This window comes from Podarcis tiliguerta (genome assembly GCF_965153285.1).
Source record: "Podarcis tiliguerta genome assembly, chromosome: 12".
Classification (NCBI taxonomy): domain Eukaryota; kingdom Metazoa; phylum Chordata; class Lepidosauria; order Squamata; family Lacertidae; genus Podarcis; species Podarcis tiliguerta.
The window spans coordinates 36642312-36654437 of record NC_139545.1 but is presented as its reverse complement, the minus strand read 5'-3'; the positions used below and the strand labels follow the sequence as shown (position 1 = coordinate 36654437).

The window sequence follows — 12126 nt, the reverse complement described above, 5'->3', positions numbered from 1 at the left end:
TCTTCTCTTTAAGTTGACATTTCACTCATCCCAGTATTGGAATATGCCCGAGCAGCTTGCATACCTCGACATTCAGAGTATTGTTGATTGTGATCACAGCTCTTTGCCACTGATTTTTAATTCCTCCTCTTTCTTGCCATATGGTCCCCGAGGCTCTATCAGAATTGGTTTGGAGTCCCACTGTGAGGGTTCCATTTATTTGACCAATCCAATAATAAAACGAAATCTAAGAAGAAAAATAGGAACGGTCCAAGTGTGTCGGCAAACTGCAGTGACAGCAGGCAATATGAAGAGGAGATAGTTCAGTTACCTGGCAGGTGAGCTGGTTGCTAGCCACAAAGACCACTCTGCTCCTCAGAATGGCCGGAAATGGGATGTGTTCAGAGGACAGTGTAAGGAAATGGGCTATTGATAGGAAGAAAAAAATTAGAAGTTGGTTTCCTGGACTTTGTAAAATTCTGGAAAACTCAGTATGAAAAAAAGAAAAGAAAATGGATAATGGATTAGGCAACTGGCCTGTAGCCAGTACTGAGCACTGTGGGTTAGGACAACTGGGAGTCACACATCAGATGTTAAAGTGAAACAATCTACTTTATATTCAATGAACAGATCGATCAGGGCTGATATATTTCTTACAAGCTGAGAGTTCTTGGTACAAACTGAGCAGCAACTCAATGTCACATTTTCTCATACCCCCGCTTTCATGTGCTGCTGCTGCTTTTAGATTATATTAAGACAATTTAAAAGATGTTGCAAGGTGCATTGCTGTAAATCAGATTCCTCCTGCAAACTTTGGGTTTCAAAAGCTTTGATGACTCCTCAGAAAGCACCTTTCTTACCTTCTTCCACTCCACCAGTTTTGCCCCCTTCCGTGCCAAACCCTAACTATATACAGCTTCTCCCTCTCTGTCCATCAAGCCACCACCCTCTCCTTTGAACACTCACAAGCTTGATTAGTGCCAGGTGAGTAAGGAACATGGGAACAAGGCCATCAAATATATCTGCTCAGATATTCCACTGCTGACTCGGTCCTTATGTTGTGGACGACCTAGGAGAACTGAAACCAGCTGTGACCAATTTGAAACACCTGGCCAGTGGACTTTAGTTTAAGGAGTGCTACTACTGTACCAACTCTCTTTATAGTTGTTTAATTTTTGAAGTTTACTTTCTCGATTTCCTTTTCCTAAATCAAAGGCAGCATAGACGTCATACATTTAAAGCACGACTCCCCCCAAAGAATCCTGGGAACTGTAGTTTGCTAAAGGTGTCGGGAATTCTACTTCTGTGAGGGGTACACTACATCTCACAGGATTCTCGTGGGGAAGTCATATGCTTTATGATATGCACATATCCTGTTTGCTGTATGGTTGAATAGATGTGCAAGAGTTGTTTTGATGGGCACATGGGCATTGGTGTTTATAGCTCAGGGCAAGAGCCTGAGGAGATAAAGTTGCTCACAGCCATTCAGAGTCTTATCAGAACAAGGCTGCCCTCCACAGGCATGCAACAGTGAACGTGCTAACCCAGTTGGAATAGATTATTTTAATTTGAATTCCAAGGCTATACACATCTTTGTTTTTGTCATACAAAGTGACTGGCTGGGGTTTTGTACTGAGGGATATGGATGGCTGTGTTACTGACTAAATAGCATGGTGCTTTTAAATAGGTTTTTATTTTATTATTAATATCCTGCATTGTATTTGTATTTTGTATATTTCTTTGAGATTCTTTTGAAAAGAAAATGATTACTTGTGGCTAAGTGAGCCCATTGAAGCTGTTGGTCGATTGCTAGGGTAGGGCAGGTGCTGCTATGGCTGGTGTGGAGGGCTGATTCTCTCAAGAGATCTCAGAGGGCCTACATCCCACAGCCCTGCAAGATCTCAAAGAGCGACAGGATGCCAGTCTCCTTTTAAAGGACTGGCCACCATCCCATCCAGGTTTCTTCCTTCCTCAACCAATAGGGCAAATTTCTCAGCCCTCGCTTCCTCAGTTTTATACCCTCCCAACATTTTTTCGATGAAAATAGGGACGTCCCATTCCATAATGATAATTTTGCTATTTATTAAATAGTGGGTAGACATAGCAGACAACACAGAGATTTCTCCAAGTAGTTCTTTATAAGTAAGCTGGAACTGAACTGAACAGCAAACAGCTCAGCTGGCCTGCTTTTATAGGCAGCCGTCTGTCAACATTGTAACAACAACAACCCAGGGTTTCCCGCCTAAATTAACTGACGTGGACCTGAGTGAAAACTATATACATGATACCCCTGGTGCTCAGGGTAATAACTTCAATACATAACACTATTTATACCCTACAAATCTTACTGGGTTGCCCCAGCCATGCCAGACAGCTTCCAACATATATAAAAACATAAAAGCATTAAACAGCTTGGATGTCCAACATTTCTGCAATGAAAATTGGGACAGCCCACCATACCCTCCAACATTTCTTCAATGAAAATAAGGACATCCTAAGGAAAAGTGAGACATCCCGGGATCAAATCAGAAACCAGGGCGGCTTCTCTAAATCAGGGACGTCCCTGGAAAATAGGGACACTTGGAGGGTCTGCCCTCTCTATCCTCCATCAGAAGAAGAAGAGTTTGGATTTTATTTCCCGCTTTATCACTACCCTAAGGAGTCTCAAAGCGGCTCACAATCTCCTTTCCCTTCCTCCCCCACAACAAACACTCTGTGAGGTGAGTGGGGCTGAGAGACTTCAGAGAAGTGTGACTGGCCCAAGGTCACCCAGCAGCTGCATGTGGAGGAACGGAGACGCGAACCTGGTTCACCAGATTACGGGACTACCGCTCTTAACCACCACACCAAGAGGCATTACCTCAGACTTCAAGAGCAGGCAAAAAGCACTGAAACAGTTTACAAGCTAGGCCTGGTGAGAGACTGTGTGATTGTAGAGAAAGAGGAGCAGCCACGGGAGAGTCCCAAGGGCCACAGAGAGGCCAGGAAGGCTGCATTTTGTGGCCAGGCCTCAAGTTCCCAACCCCGGCCTAACCCTTACACAGAGACCAGGCTGCAATGGCTTTGAGGCAGGGCCTGGATTTTTGCCGTGTACTCCTAGAGGTGCTTTGCCTTGGCACTCCTAAAGTGACCCCAAATTCCATAACAGCAACCTCTTGTTGTGGAGACAACCATAGGACCTGGCTTCAAATTGTAGTGAGGTGGATGAGGGGAAAGAATGACAGCCCCCCCCCCCCATAACAGTGTGTGGTATCTCTAGTGTATCAGCCTCTGTTGTCACCCTAAAAGGAAAGAGCAAATAATAGGCAATTTAACAGAAGGGGGGGGGGGGTAAGTGAGGGAGCAAGAGGCAGGCATATAATTTGAACCACCCCAGGAGTTTGGGTGGAGGCCAAATAACCGAGTTAGACCCAGGTGAGCAGTCTGAATCTCTCAAACTTGGAATCCAGGTGTAGGCCTCAAGCTCTGCTCCTGGTGGGAGCTTTGGCTGAATCAGTGTTGTTATGCGCAGGCAGAGGCTGCTCTTTCCTCCACAGCCTTCTCTCAATGGTTCCTTCTCTCTCCCTCCTGCTTTGTCAATGTTTTAAACTCTCCCTTTACATTCTTCCTCTCTCCTCAGAAGCTCCTCCACCTCTCGCTCGATCCCCTCAGTCTCCTCAGCCAGAACCCATGTGACATATCCTAAGGGTCAAAAAAGGGCTGTGCTCAAGGCACCCTTCTGTAACTCTGCATCTCACTGCCTAAAATCATTCCTGGGACTGTCTTTGCTTTCTGCTCCTTCCTTTTTATCTGACTTCAGACCTTGGCCTGGACCCTGAACTTCTGGAATATGTTATCTTTGATTGGGTGAGTCACTCTTTTCTCATTTTGATTTCCTGACTTTGACCCCTGGCCTGCTCAGACACAAATCCACAACTTGACATTTGCCAATTCCACCTAGGCTTGCAAGCAGTCACTATTCTTGACCCAGCACGACGTATGGCTGCAAACCCAGGAAAGTGGCAGGCCATACCTTTTCAGAGAGTCACCCAGGGCAGGAACTATCACTGCCATGCATTACATCCAGCTTGAATAAAAAAAGAATTTCCTGAAAGTGCAGCTGAAAATTGACTGGTATTAAGTCAGAGGCTGTGACCGTATTTGAGTCCAATTCCCATTTGTAACGGGGCTACCAATCTCTTACTTTTGATGACCATTTAAATTCAATAAAATGACCAAGACTACTTTAGGTCAGAAACCAATTTTATGCCTCCTAGTACACTTTCCAAGTCTTAAAATTACGAACTCAAGAAATGTTTAAAAGATGATGTCTTAAAAAAAAAAAAAGCAGAGTACTGTAAAAGGATTTCTTCGTGTACAATGTAATACTGAGGATACTTGTTTCCAGTGTTACCAGAGGTTCAAAGTATATCTAGAGGGACCATCAAAAATCTTCTTATGATGGTTAATTATCACTTGATAATATCTTTATGCATATAACATAATTATATGCAACAGAATTCTTCCCTTTTCCCTTTTCCTTCCCTTTTCCTCTCCATTGTTGTCCCTTATCACTTGACTTATGCCCCCTCCCCCCAATACTCTGTGGCAACCATACTAAAACAAACTATAGGGTTCATGTTCCTGAAGGTAGAAAAGGACCGGAAGCCAAACAGTATCACTGAATATATAAAATGTTTAGGTTTTCAAAGAAGACAGTTTTAATCCTCACAGAAAATAATAATTTGCCGAAGAGTAGCTGTGTTAATTTGTTGAATAAAAAATGATAATGTGTCTTGTGGACTCCAGACCAAGAAAAGTATTACTTCAACAGATGCATGAAATGGTATCTTTAGTTGATACATAGATAAATGTGTACACATATACATAAACTCTCAGGTGTAGAGCTATGCTGATAGGAATTAGAGTCTAACATCCAGCAGGCCAAAGTTCCCTCACCACTGATTTATATGATGATAGATTTGTTTATTATTTGCAAGAGAGTAAGTTGCCCTTACCTGTGTTGTTCCCATTGTGGTCAGAATGAGGAGAGCCTATGATGTTCCTTCCGTTTCTCCTTATCCAGTCAACAGGTGATTTCTCATTGTTCATATTGCACAGATCACTTTCAAAATCACATTTTCCATAATAGGAACCTAATATTAAAAGGGTTATTTGCATACTTTGCATTCCATAATGAACACCTGCATTATACAAAATGCCATAATATATAACATGTACGGTACTTATTAATGTTTTTCATTAATAAAAAGCATGCCAATTCTGTTCTATTGCGTTCAGATTACAATTTACCTAAAACAATGAACTTTAAGTATAAAAGATCACAGGTCTATTTCATACATGTTAAAAACTCTGATATTACACTATCAAAATCTGCCATCTCTATCAGGTATCAGGTGGTTAGACATGGAAAGGAAGTTTAATCCACATAAAACAAATCTGAAATGAATCTACCAGCATTTGAGCAAAAGCAAATGGTACTATTTCAGATTTGCATTGAAACATACAGAGTCCAATTCTGATTATGAACATACCTTTAAGCATATGACCAAGCTGGATGACTGACTAGCAAATCAAGGAGAATTCTTTTAGCCCAGCACTCCATTTGCAGGGAGTTTTCAAACAAGAGATTACCCCATTTACAGGAAGAATACCCCAGGAAGAACTCTGCAACCTGTTTTTCCCCTGCACATCTTAAACATTGTACATGATAAAAGGCAAAATTAAATGGGTATAAAAGAAGATGGATGCAGCAGAACATCCTCCCCCCCGTAATAAAAATAATCTGTCTTTCTGTGCTTTTTCATCTATTCTGTATAAATGTTTAGAAAATTGAAGAGGCTAGCAAAAGTAGATATTCATAAAAAATAATTCTCGCAAATATTGCTAACATAACCAAGGCAGCATTTAGCACTAATGATTCAATATTGTACATGTCAGCAGCATTGCCCTTTCCTTTAGAGCAATGAAGATTAATCACTGAAAACAAGCATTTGGCTCAAACATTTGTATATTCATCAACATAATGCTTTGCTAGATTGCATTTTCAGCAATATGTTCATAACATCTTCAAAAAAAGTTATAATCGTGAAAAGGCATTTGATAATATAGCTTGGGATTTTATGTTGAGAAATTTAGAATATATGGAGATTGGTGAGGAGTTCTTTAATGGAATTAAGGCAATTTATACAGAACAGAGAGCAAAACTGATAATAAACAATGTTATTACAGAAGAATTGAAAATCTCTAAAGGAACAAGACAGGGATGTCCACTTTCACCATTACTATTTATAACGGTGTTAGAAGTCCTTCTGAATTCTATAAGACAAAATGAAAATATAAAAGGGGTAACGATAGGACAAAATGAATACAAAATTAAAGCGTTTGCAGATGACCTGGTAGTAACAATAGAAGAGCCAACAACGACGGCCAAAGAAGTTATAGAAGAAATGGATAAGTTTGGAGAAGTGGCAGGCTTCAAGTTAAATAAGAAAAAAACTAAAATGATTGTTAAAAATATGGATCAAAGTGCAATCGAAACAATGCAACAACAAATTGAGATAGAGGCAGTTAAAAAGGTGAAATATTTGGGAATATGGTTAACTCCAAAAAACATTGACTTATTCCAAAATAACTATGTACCAGTGTGGAATGCAATTAAGAAGGACCTGGAAGTGTGGGGAAGAATGAAATTCTCATTCTGGGGAAGAATTTCCATAACTAAAATGAACGTGCTGCCAAGAATGTTGTTTCTGTTCCAGACTATCCCCATAATTAAGGGGATTAGTCTATTTAAAGAATGGCAAAGAACGATCTCAAGATATATATGGCAGGGCAAAAAGCCGAGAATACAATTTAAACTTTTGACAGATATAAGACAAAGAGGAGGCTTTGCCCTGCCTGATTTGAAGTTATACTATGAGGCGTCATGTCTTTGCTGGTTGAAAGAATGGATAAAACTAGAGAACAAGGAACTGTTAGATTTAGAAGGATATGACAATAGATTTGGCTGGCACGCGTATCTGTGGAAAGATAAGAAAAAAGTGCATAAAGGTTTTGGTGACCACATCTTCCGGGGGCCATTAATTGAAGTTTGGGATAGGTATAAAAACCTACTGGAACCTAAAGTACCACACTGGTTATCACCATTAGAGGTTATGAGTGTTAAGAGAACCAATATGAGAGGTGATTGGGCAACATATAATCAACTATTAGTGAAAGAAGGAGGAAAATGGAAAGTGAAACCATATGAACAAGTCAAAAAGTATGTATATGATTGGTTGCACTACTATCAGGTAAATGAAATGTTTAGGAAAGATGTAAGAGAATGGGGCTATGTAGACAAAGATTCAACATTCCAGACAGAAATAGTAAACAAGGAGGGCAAAACTCTGTCAAAAATGTATAATTTGTTGCTAGAATGGAATTTAAAAGATGAAGAAGTAAAATCGGTTATGATTCACTGGGCCAGAGATTTTGGTTACAACTTACAGTTGGAAGAGTGGGAAAAACTATGGAAGGAGAATTTAAAATTTACTGCTTGTATGGCACTGAAAGAGAATGTGATGAAAATGTTTTACAGGTGGTATATTACACCGGTAAAATTGGCAAAAATGTATAAGACCTGTAATAAGTGTTGGAAATGTAAAGAAAAAGAGGGTTCCTTTTACCATATGTGGTGGGAATGTAAGAGAGTGAAAGATTTCTGGGAAATGATATACAATGAGTTGAAGAAGATTCTGAAATACACGTTTATAAAGAAACCAGAGATTTTTCTGCTAGGTATTTTGGGAAAGGACATTAAGAGAAAAGACAGTAAATTTTTCCAATACGCAGTGACAGCAGCAAGAGTACTACTGGCACAAAGATGGAAACAACAAGAAATACCGACAATGGAAGATTGGAGATCTAAGTTGTTAGACTATGCTGAACTGGATAAAATGACTGGAAAGATTAGATACTTAAGAGACCAAAAGTTTACAGAAAACTGGGGAAAGTTTGTTAAGTATCTGGAGAACATAAGTGATGGCCAAATAACGCTAGAAGGTTTTAAAAGAGCACTGTGAATATATGAGAGACATTGTCAAAAGGAAGGTGAGGGGAAAATTTGGATAATGACAATGGTTAAAAAAAGAAATGCAGAAACTAATAATGGCTATGAAAGATTTACGGAAAAGCTGAAGGAAGTCCAAAAATCAAAGACTAAGAAATCAAAATGTGAAATGTGAAAATAACGTATGTTTTGTTTGTTTTATTTTGTAGTAAATTAATAAAAAATTATTTAAAAAAAAAAAAGTTATAATCGTTGGTGGTGGAGAGGGCGATCTCTTAGGCTCGATCCTGCACATTTCTCAGGTGGGCAGTTGCAAAATATTAATAGAGAGGGAAGGCATTTTTAAAAACCACACCAGCCTTAAAACAACTCTTACATCAGCATGCAAGAGTGAAATGGTGCAGTGATGAAAGTCTAAAGGGCAAAACTGACAATGAATGGAACAGCATAATGTTAGGTGTATAGAATAATGTCGTTTTACTTAAGCAATCAGCACATTTTCCTTGCAATTTGAAACTTCCGTAAAACCATTCATGCAGCTTGCCTATACCTGCTAGTTGGGAGGAAATTCCAATGGAAGCTTACATTTGAGTATACATGCGCACTGCCAAAAAGTGGCTTGTGCACTAAATATTTTCTGTTGAGTTTTCCTCAGTTTCCTAAACTATTTAAAGACATCAAAATATGATGCTCTTTTAATACTAAAAAGTATTTGTAATTCTATTTTATTGTATAATTTTCACAATATAATACTTTAAAAGTTATCTAATTTAATTTAATTAGGGGTGACTCCAGAAAAAGGGGCGTGGGTGGCGCTGTGGTCTAAACCACAGAGTCTTGGGCTTGCCGATCAGAAGGTCAGTGGTTTGACTCCCCACAACGGGGCGAGCTCCCATTGCTCGGTCCCAGCTCCTGCCAACCCAGCAGTTCGAAAGCATGTCAAGTGAAAGTAGATAAATAGGTACCGCTCCTGTGGGAAGGTAAATGGTCTTTCCGTGTGCTGCTCTGTTTCACCAGAAGCAGCTTAGTCATGCTGGCCACATGACCTGGAAGCTGTCTGCGGACAAACGCCGGCTCCCTCGGCCAGTAAAGCGAGATGAACGCTGCAACCCCAGAGTCCTCCGCGACTGGACCTAATGGTCAGGGGTGCCTTTACCCTTTACCTTACCAGAAAAACTAATTTCAGGGAGCAGAGTAGTGTTAAAAACCATTGTTTGTGGAATAAGAATTTAATTTATACTATATACCCTTCAGAATCATCACTGAATATAATCAGCTTGGAGATAAACCTGTTGGATAAAACTGAAACATACAAGACGGAGCAAAATGGGTGAGTTGTTTTACACATGCTTCCCTACACTGTCTGAGATTTACACATCTTTTCATTATTTCACAGTATCTCACATTTCTGTCTAAACATAAACTACTGCTCAGCCATGCCCATTTAATTTTCCAGGCCACAGAAGACACTTTAAAAAGTATCTGGTAGTATATGTTTGAGGGGGGTGGAATGTATATACTTTAAGGAGAAACTTTCTCATTTTACCCCTTAGGTGAATAATTTTAAGTTATCTTGAACCTGACTCAATATGCAATCACTCTGTCAGCCATTTGTCTTCCTCTTCTTACACAACTGCAAAGCAGAAGCAGCTTAGATATGAAAGTCAGTTCAAAGAGCTAATGAAAATGTAAACACTTGATGCCCCATACTGAAAACTGATTCATGAAGATCTGAGCACAGTAAAATATATGGCTGACTCTCAGCTAGCATGTCCTACTCAAATGTAATGTTTTTACCTCCCATAATATTGAAGTTAATAGCTTATTGAAATGCAGGCCACATTTCTTTAAAAGGACTTATAGCTATGTGTAAACCTTCCAAGATTAAAAGAGCCACACAGTCTATGAATTCTAGGTAGACTTCTTAGAAGGGGACAGGGCATGGAGAAGAAGCTACAGCTCATACCTTGAGCCCTTTATTATTATGAAAATGCAAACATACAATGGGGGGTGGGAATCATGATGACATGAAAATTATCATTAAATCAATCTATGTGGCAATATAATTGAAATTTCTAGTAGCAACAATGCAGGCCAGATTTATATTAAAGAAAGCAATATATACAGATGAATATAATCTTGGTATTTCATATTCCAGTAATGTATAAACAAACTCTGCTTTTCAATAAAACGCTCTGGTTAGTGTCCATTTTTAAATCTCTTATAATGCCACAGTCTAAACTCACTGGTAGTTTTCAAAGATTTCCAAGGTGGCTGCAGTAAGTAAACTGGCTGTTAACCAGGTGCCCCTTCAAATCTTAGAAGACATACATGTAACTTTTTGTCATTAAAACAGATGTTGTCGGCATTTGATGAATGATAGGTAAAAAATCATACTAGTTAGAAGGAACTGGTGCATTGTGGCATGTGCAGTACATTTCTAAGCATGGTTGCACAAGAATAAGGTACACTGTTTTAATTAGAATCTTATGCAGATTGTGGGGGTGGGTAAAAACATTCCCAAATATTAAATGAATCATTGGGGCAGGCAAATTCTAAGAATTTGCAGGGGGATGTCTATTTAAATTTGGCCAATGGTCTTTTCTTATTTCCTTTTTTTGAATACTAAAAATCACTTGGCATTCCTGGAACACAGCATTCTTAGGAGTGAAAGATGGTCTCACCCACCTCAGATTTAAGGTTAGGCCTCAACCCTGAACATTCAGAAAGTTAGATCACCACCCCTTTAATTTTGCCATATACCCCCAAATCTACTTTCATGGAGGACATGATCTTGCAAAATGATCTTCCAAAAGTGAGGAGAGATATTCAGTCAAGTTTAGACCCTTATTTTAGAATGCTTTAACTGCCAAGCCTATTTCAGCTTTTATGCTGTTATTTTATTCATTGTAGTAGATTTGTTTTGTTTTTAATTGTTGCAGCCTGTCCTGAATGATGCAAAAGCAGTAGAAGGGCAGGTGGGGTATTGGTTTTCTAAATGATACTTAAATAAAATGCGGACAATAATCCTGTGAATATAAATATGTACATAGAACAGTAATCAAGAGAAATATAAAATCACAAAATACCCAATCTTATCACAATCCCATCCCACCCCCACCCCCAACTGTCTTCCAATGTCTTCTTCCTTGGGGCAAATGTTCCATGATACTAAGGTCTTACTAAAGGCTTACCAAGTTAATAAATCATCACTCTCTGGGTCTTTGATCTCTGTCCATTTTCAAAATATGAACTTGATTTCCACAGCAATGTTTTTCAAAACTTGTTTTAAAGCTGATCTGAGGTAGGAACTAATTGCATCCAACTAATACTGGATTCTAGAAGAACACTGAGAAACTGTTGATTTGTATTGTAATCTATTTAACACCATAAAAAGGAAATGCACTGAAGGCTAGTGACATCTACTTACATTGTTCTGCATCACTACAATCCTTGCATTGGTAGGTGAAATCACACAACTCCACTGATGGAACCATAGAGCCATCACAACATTGAAAAACGTCTCCTTTAGAAGGCCAAAATGCTGCCAGATTGATACACAGCAAGGCACAAAAGTTGCTGGCTGTGTACATTGAAAATGTTTCTGTAGATACCTTGTCCTTGATGGAATTATTGCAGCAATTACCCTGCAAAATGTGTATACAAAAATGCCATTTCAAAATACAAGTGCATTAAAAACTGATTCAAACTTTGCAGGTCTAGAAGAAGTTTTCCTTCTAGTACGGCATGGCTTATGTAATGCATTCAGTTTTCATATTCACACAGGTATAAACTTGGAAAATATTTAACCAGATTGCTCCACATTTTATGACAAGCTGAAGTAGTTTGTGGCTTTACAGTGCAACTCAGTTGCCTGGTGCTACAAAGAACATCAGATAAATTGAATTAACAGTGGCACACAGTATGCAAGACAGTACTAAAGGCCATTTCTCCTTATTAATAAAATCAAATGGCAGCAGCGATAAACTGATTAAAAAGTATGACACACACATTTTTAAATTAAGTTAGCAGGGTTTTTAGTAACCTCTCAAAATTAATCAAATTTCTTACAATATCATAATTCCTTGGACCCA

The 12126-nt window shown here is 39.0% G+C and overlaps 1 protein-coding gene and 1 long non-coding RNA gene across 3 annotated transcripts in view; one reads left to right on the top strand and one right to left on the bottom strand.

The window, feature by feature from the left end:
• MALRD1 (MAM and LDL receptor class A domain containing 1) overlaps window positions 1-11760 on the bottom strand; it is a 215766-nt gene extending 204006 nt beyond the window's left edge. Inside the window, exons 1-4 of one of the 2 annotated variants that reach the window (XM_083405973.1) lie at window positions 11463-11760; window positions 4977-5114; window positions 311-405; window positions 65-226 (exon numbers count right to left, since the gene is read on the bottom strand). In XM_083405973.1, coding sequence (XP_083262099.1) covers window positions 65-226; window positions 311-405; window positions 4977-5114; window positions 11463-11625 — 558 coding nt within the window. In that variant the 5' untranslated portion in view covers window positions 11626-11760. Of the gene's footprint in view, window positions 1-64; window positions 227-310; window positions 406-3131; window positions 3206-4976; window positions 5115-11462 lie in introns of those variants that run through there. The other variant, XM_083405974.1, reaches the window with a different exon arrangement.
• LOC310661113 lies at window positions 3717-10484 on the top strand. Its single transcript, XR_014503727.1, has 3 exons — window positions 3717-3825; window positions 9287-9362; window positions 10389-10484. It is a non-coding gene; the product is annotated as an uncharacterized lncRNA (long non-coding RNA).
• Window positions 11761-12126: the final 366 nt, after the last annotated feature.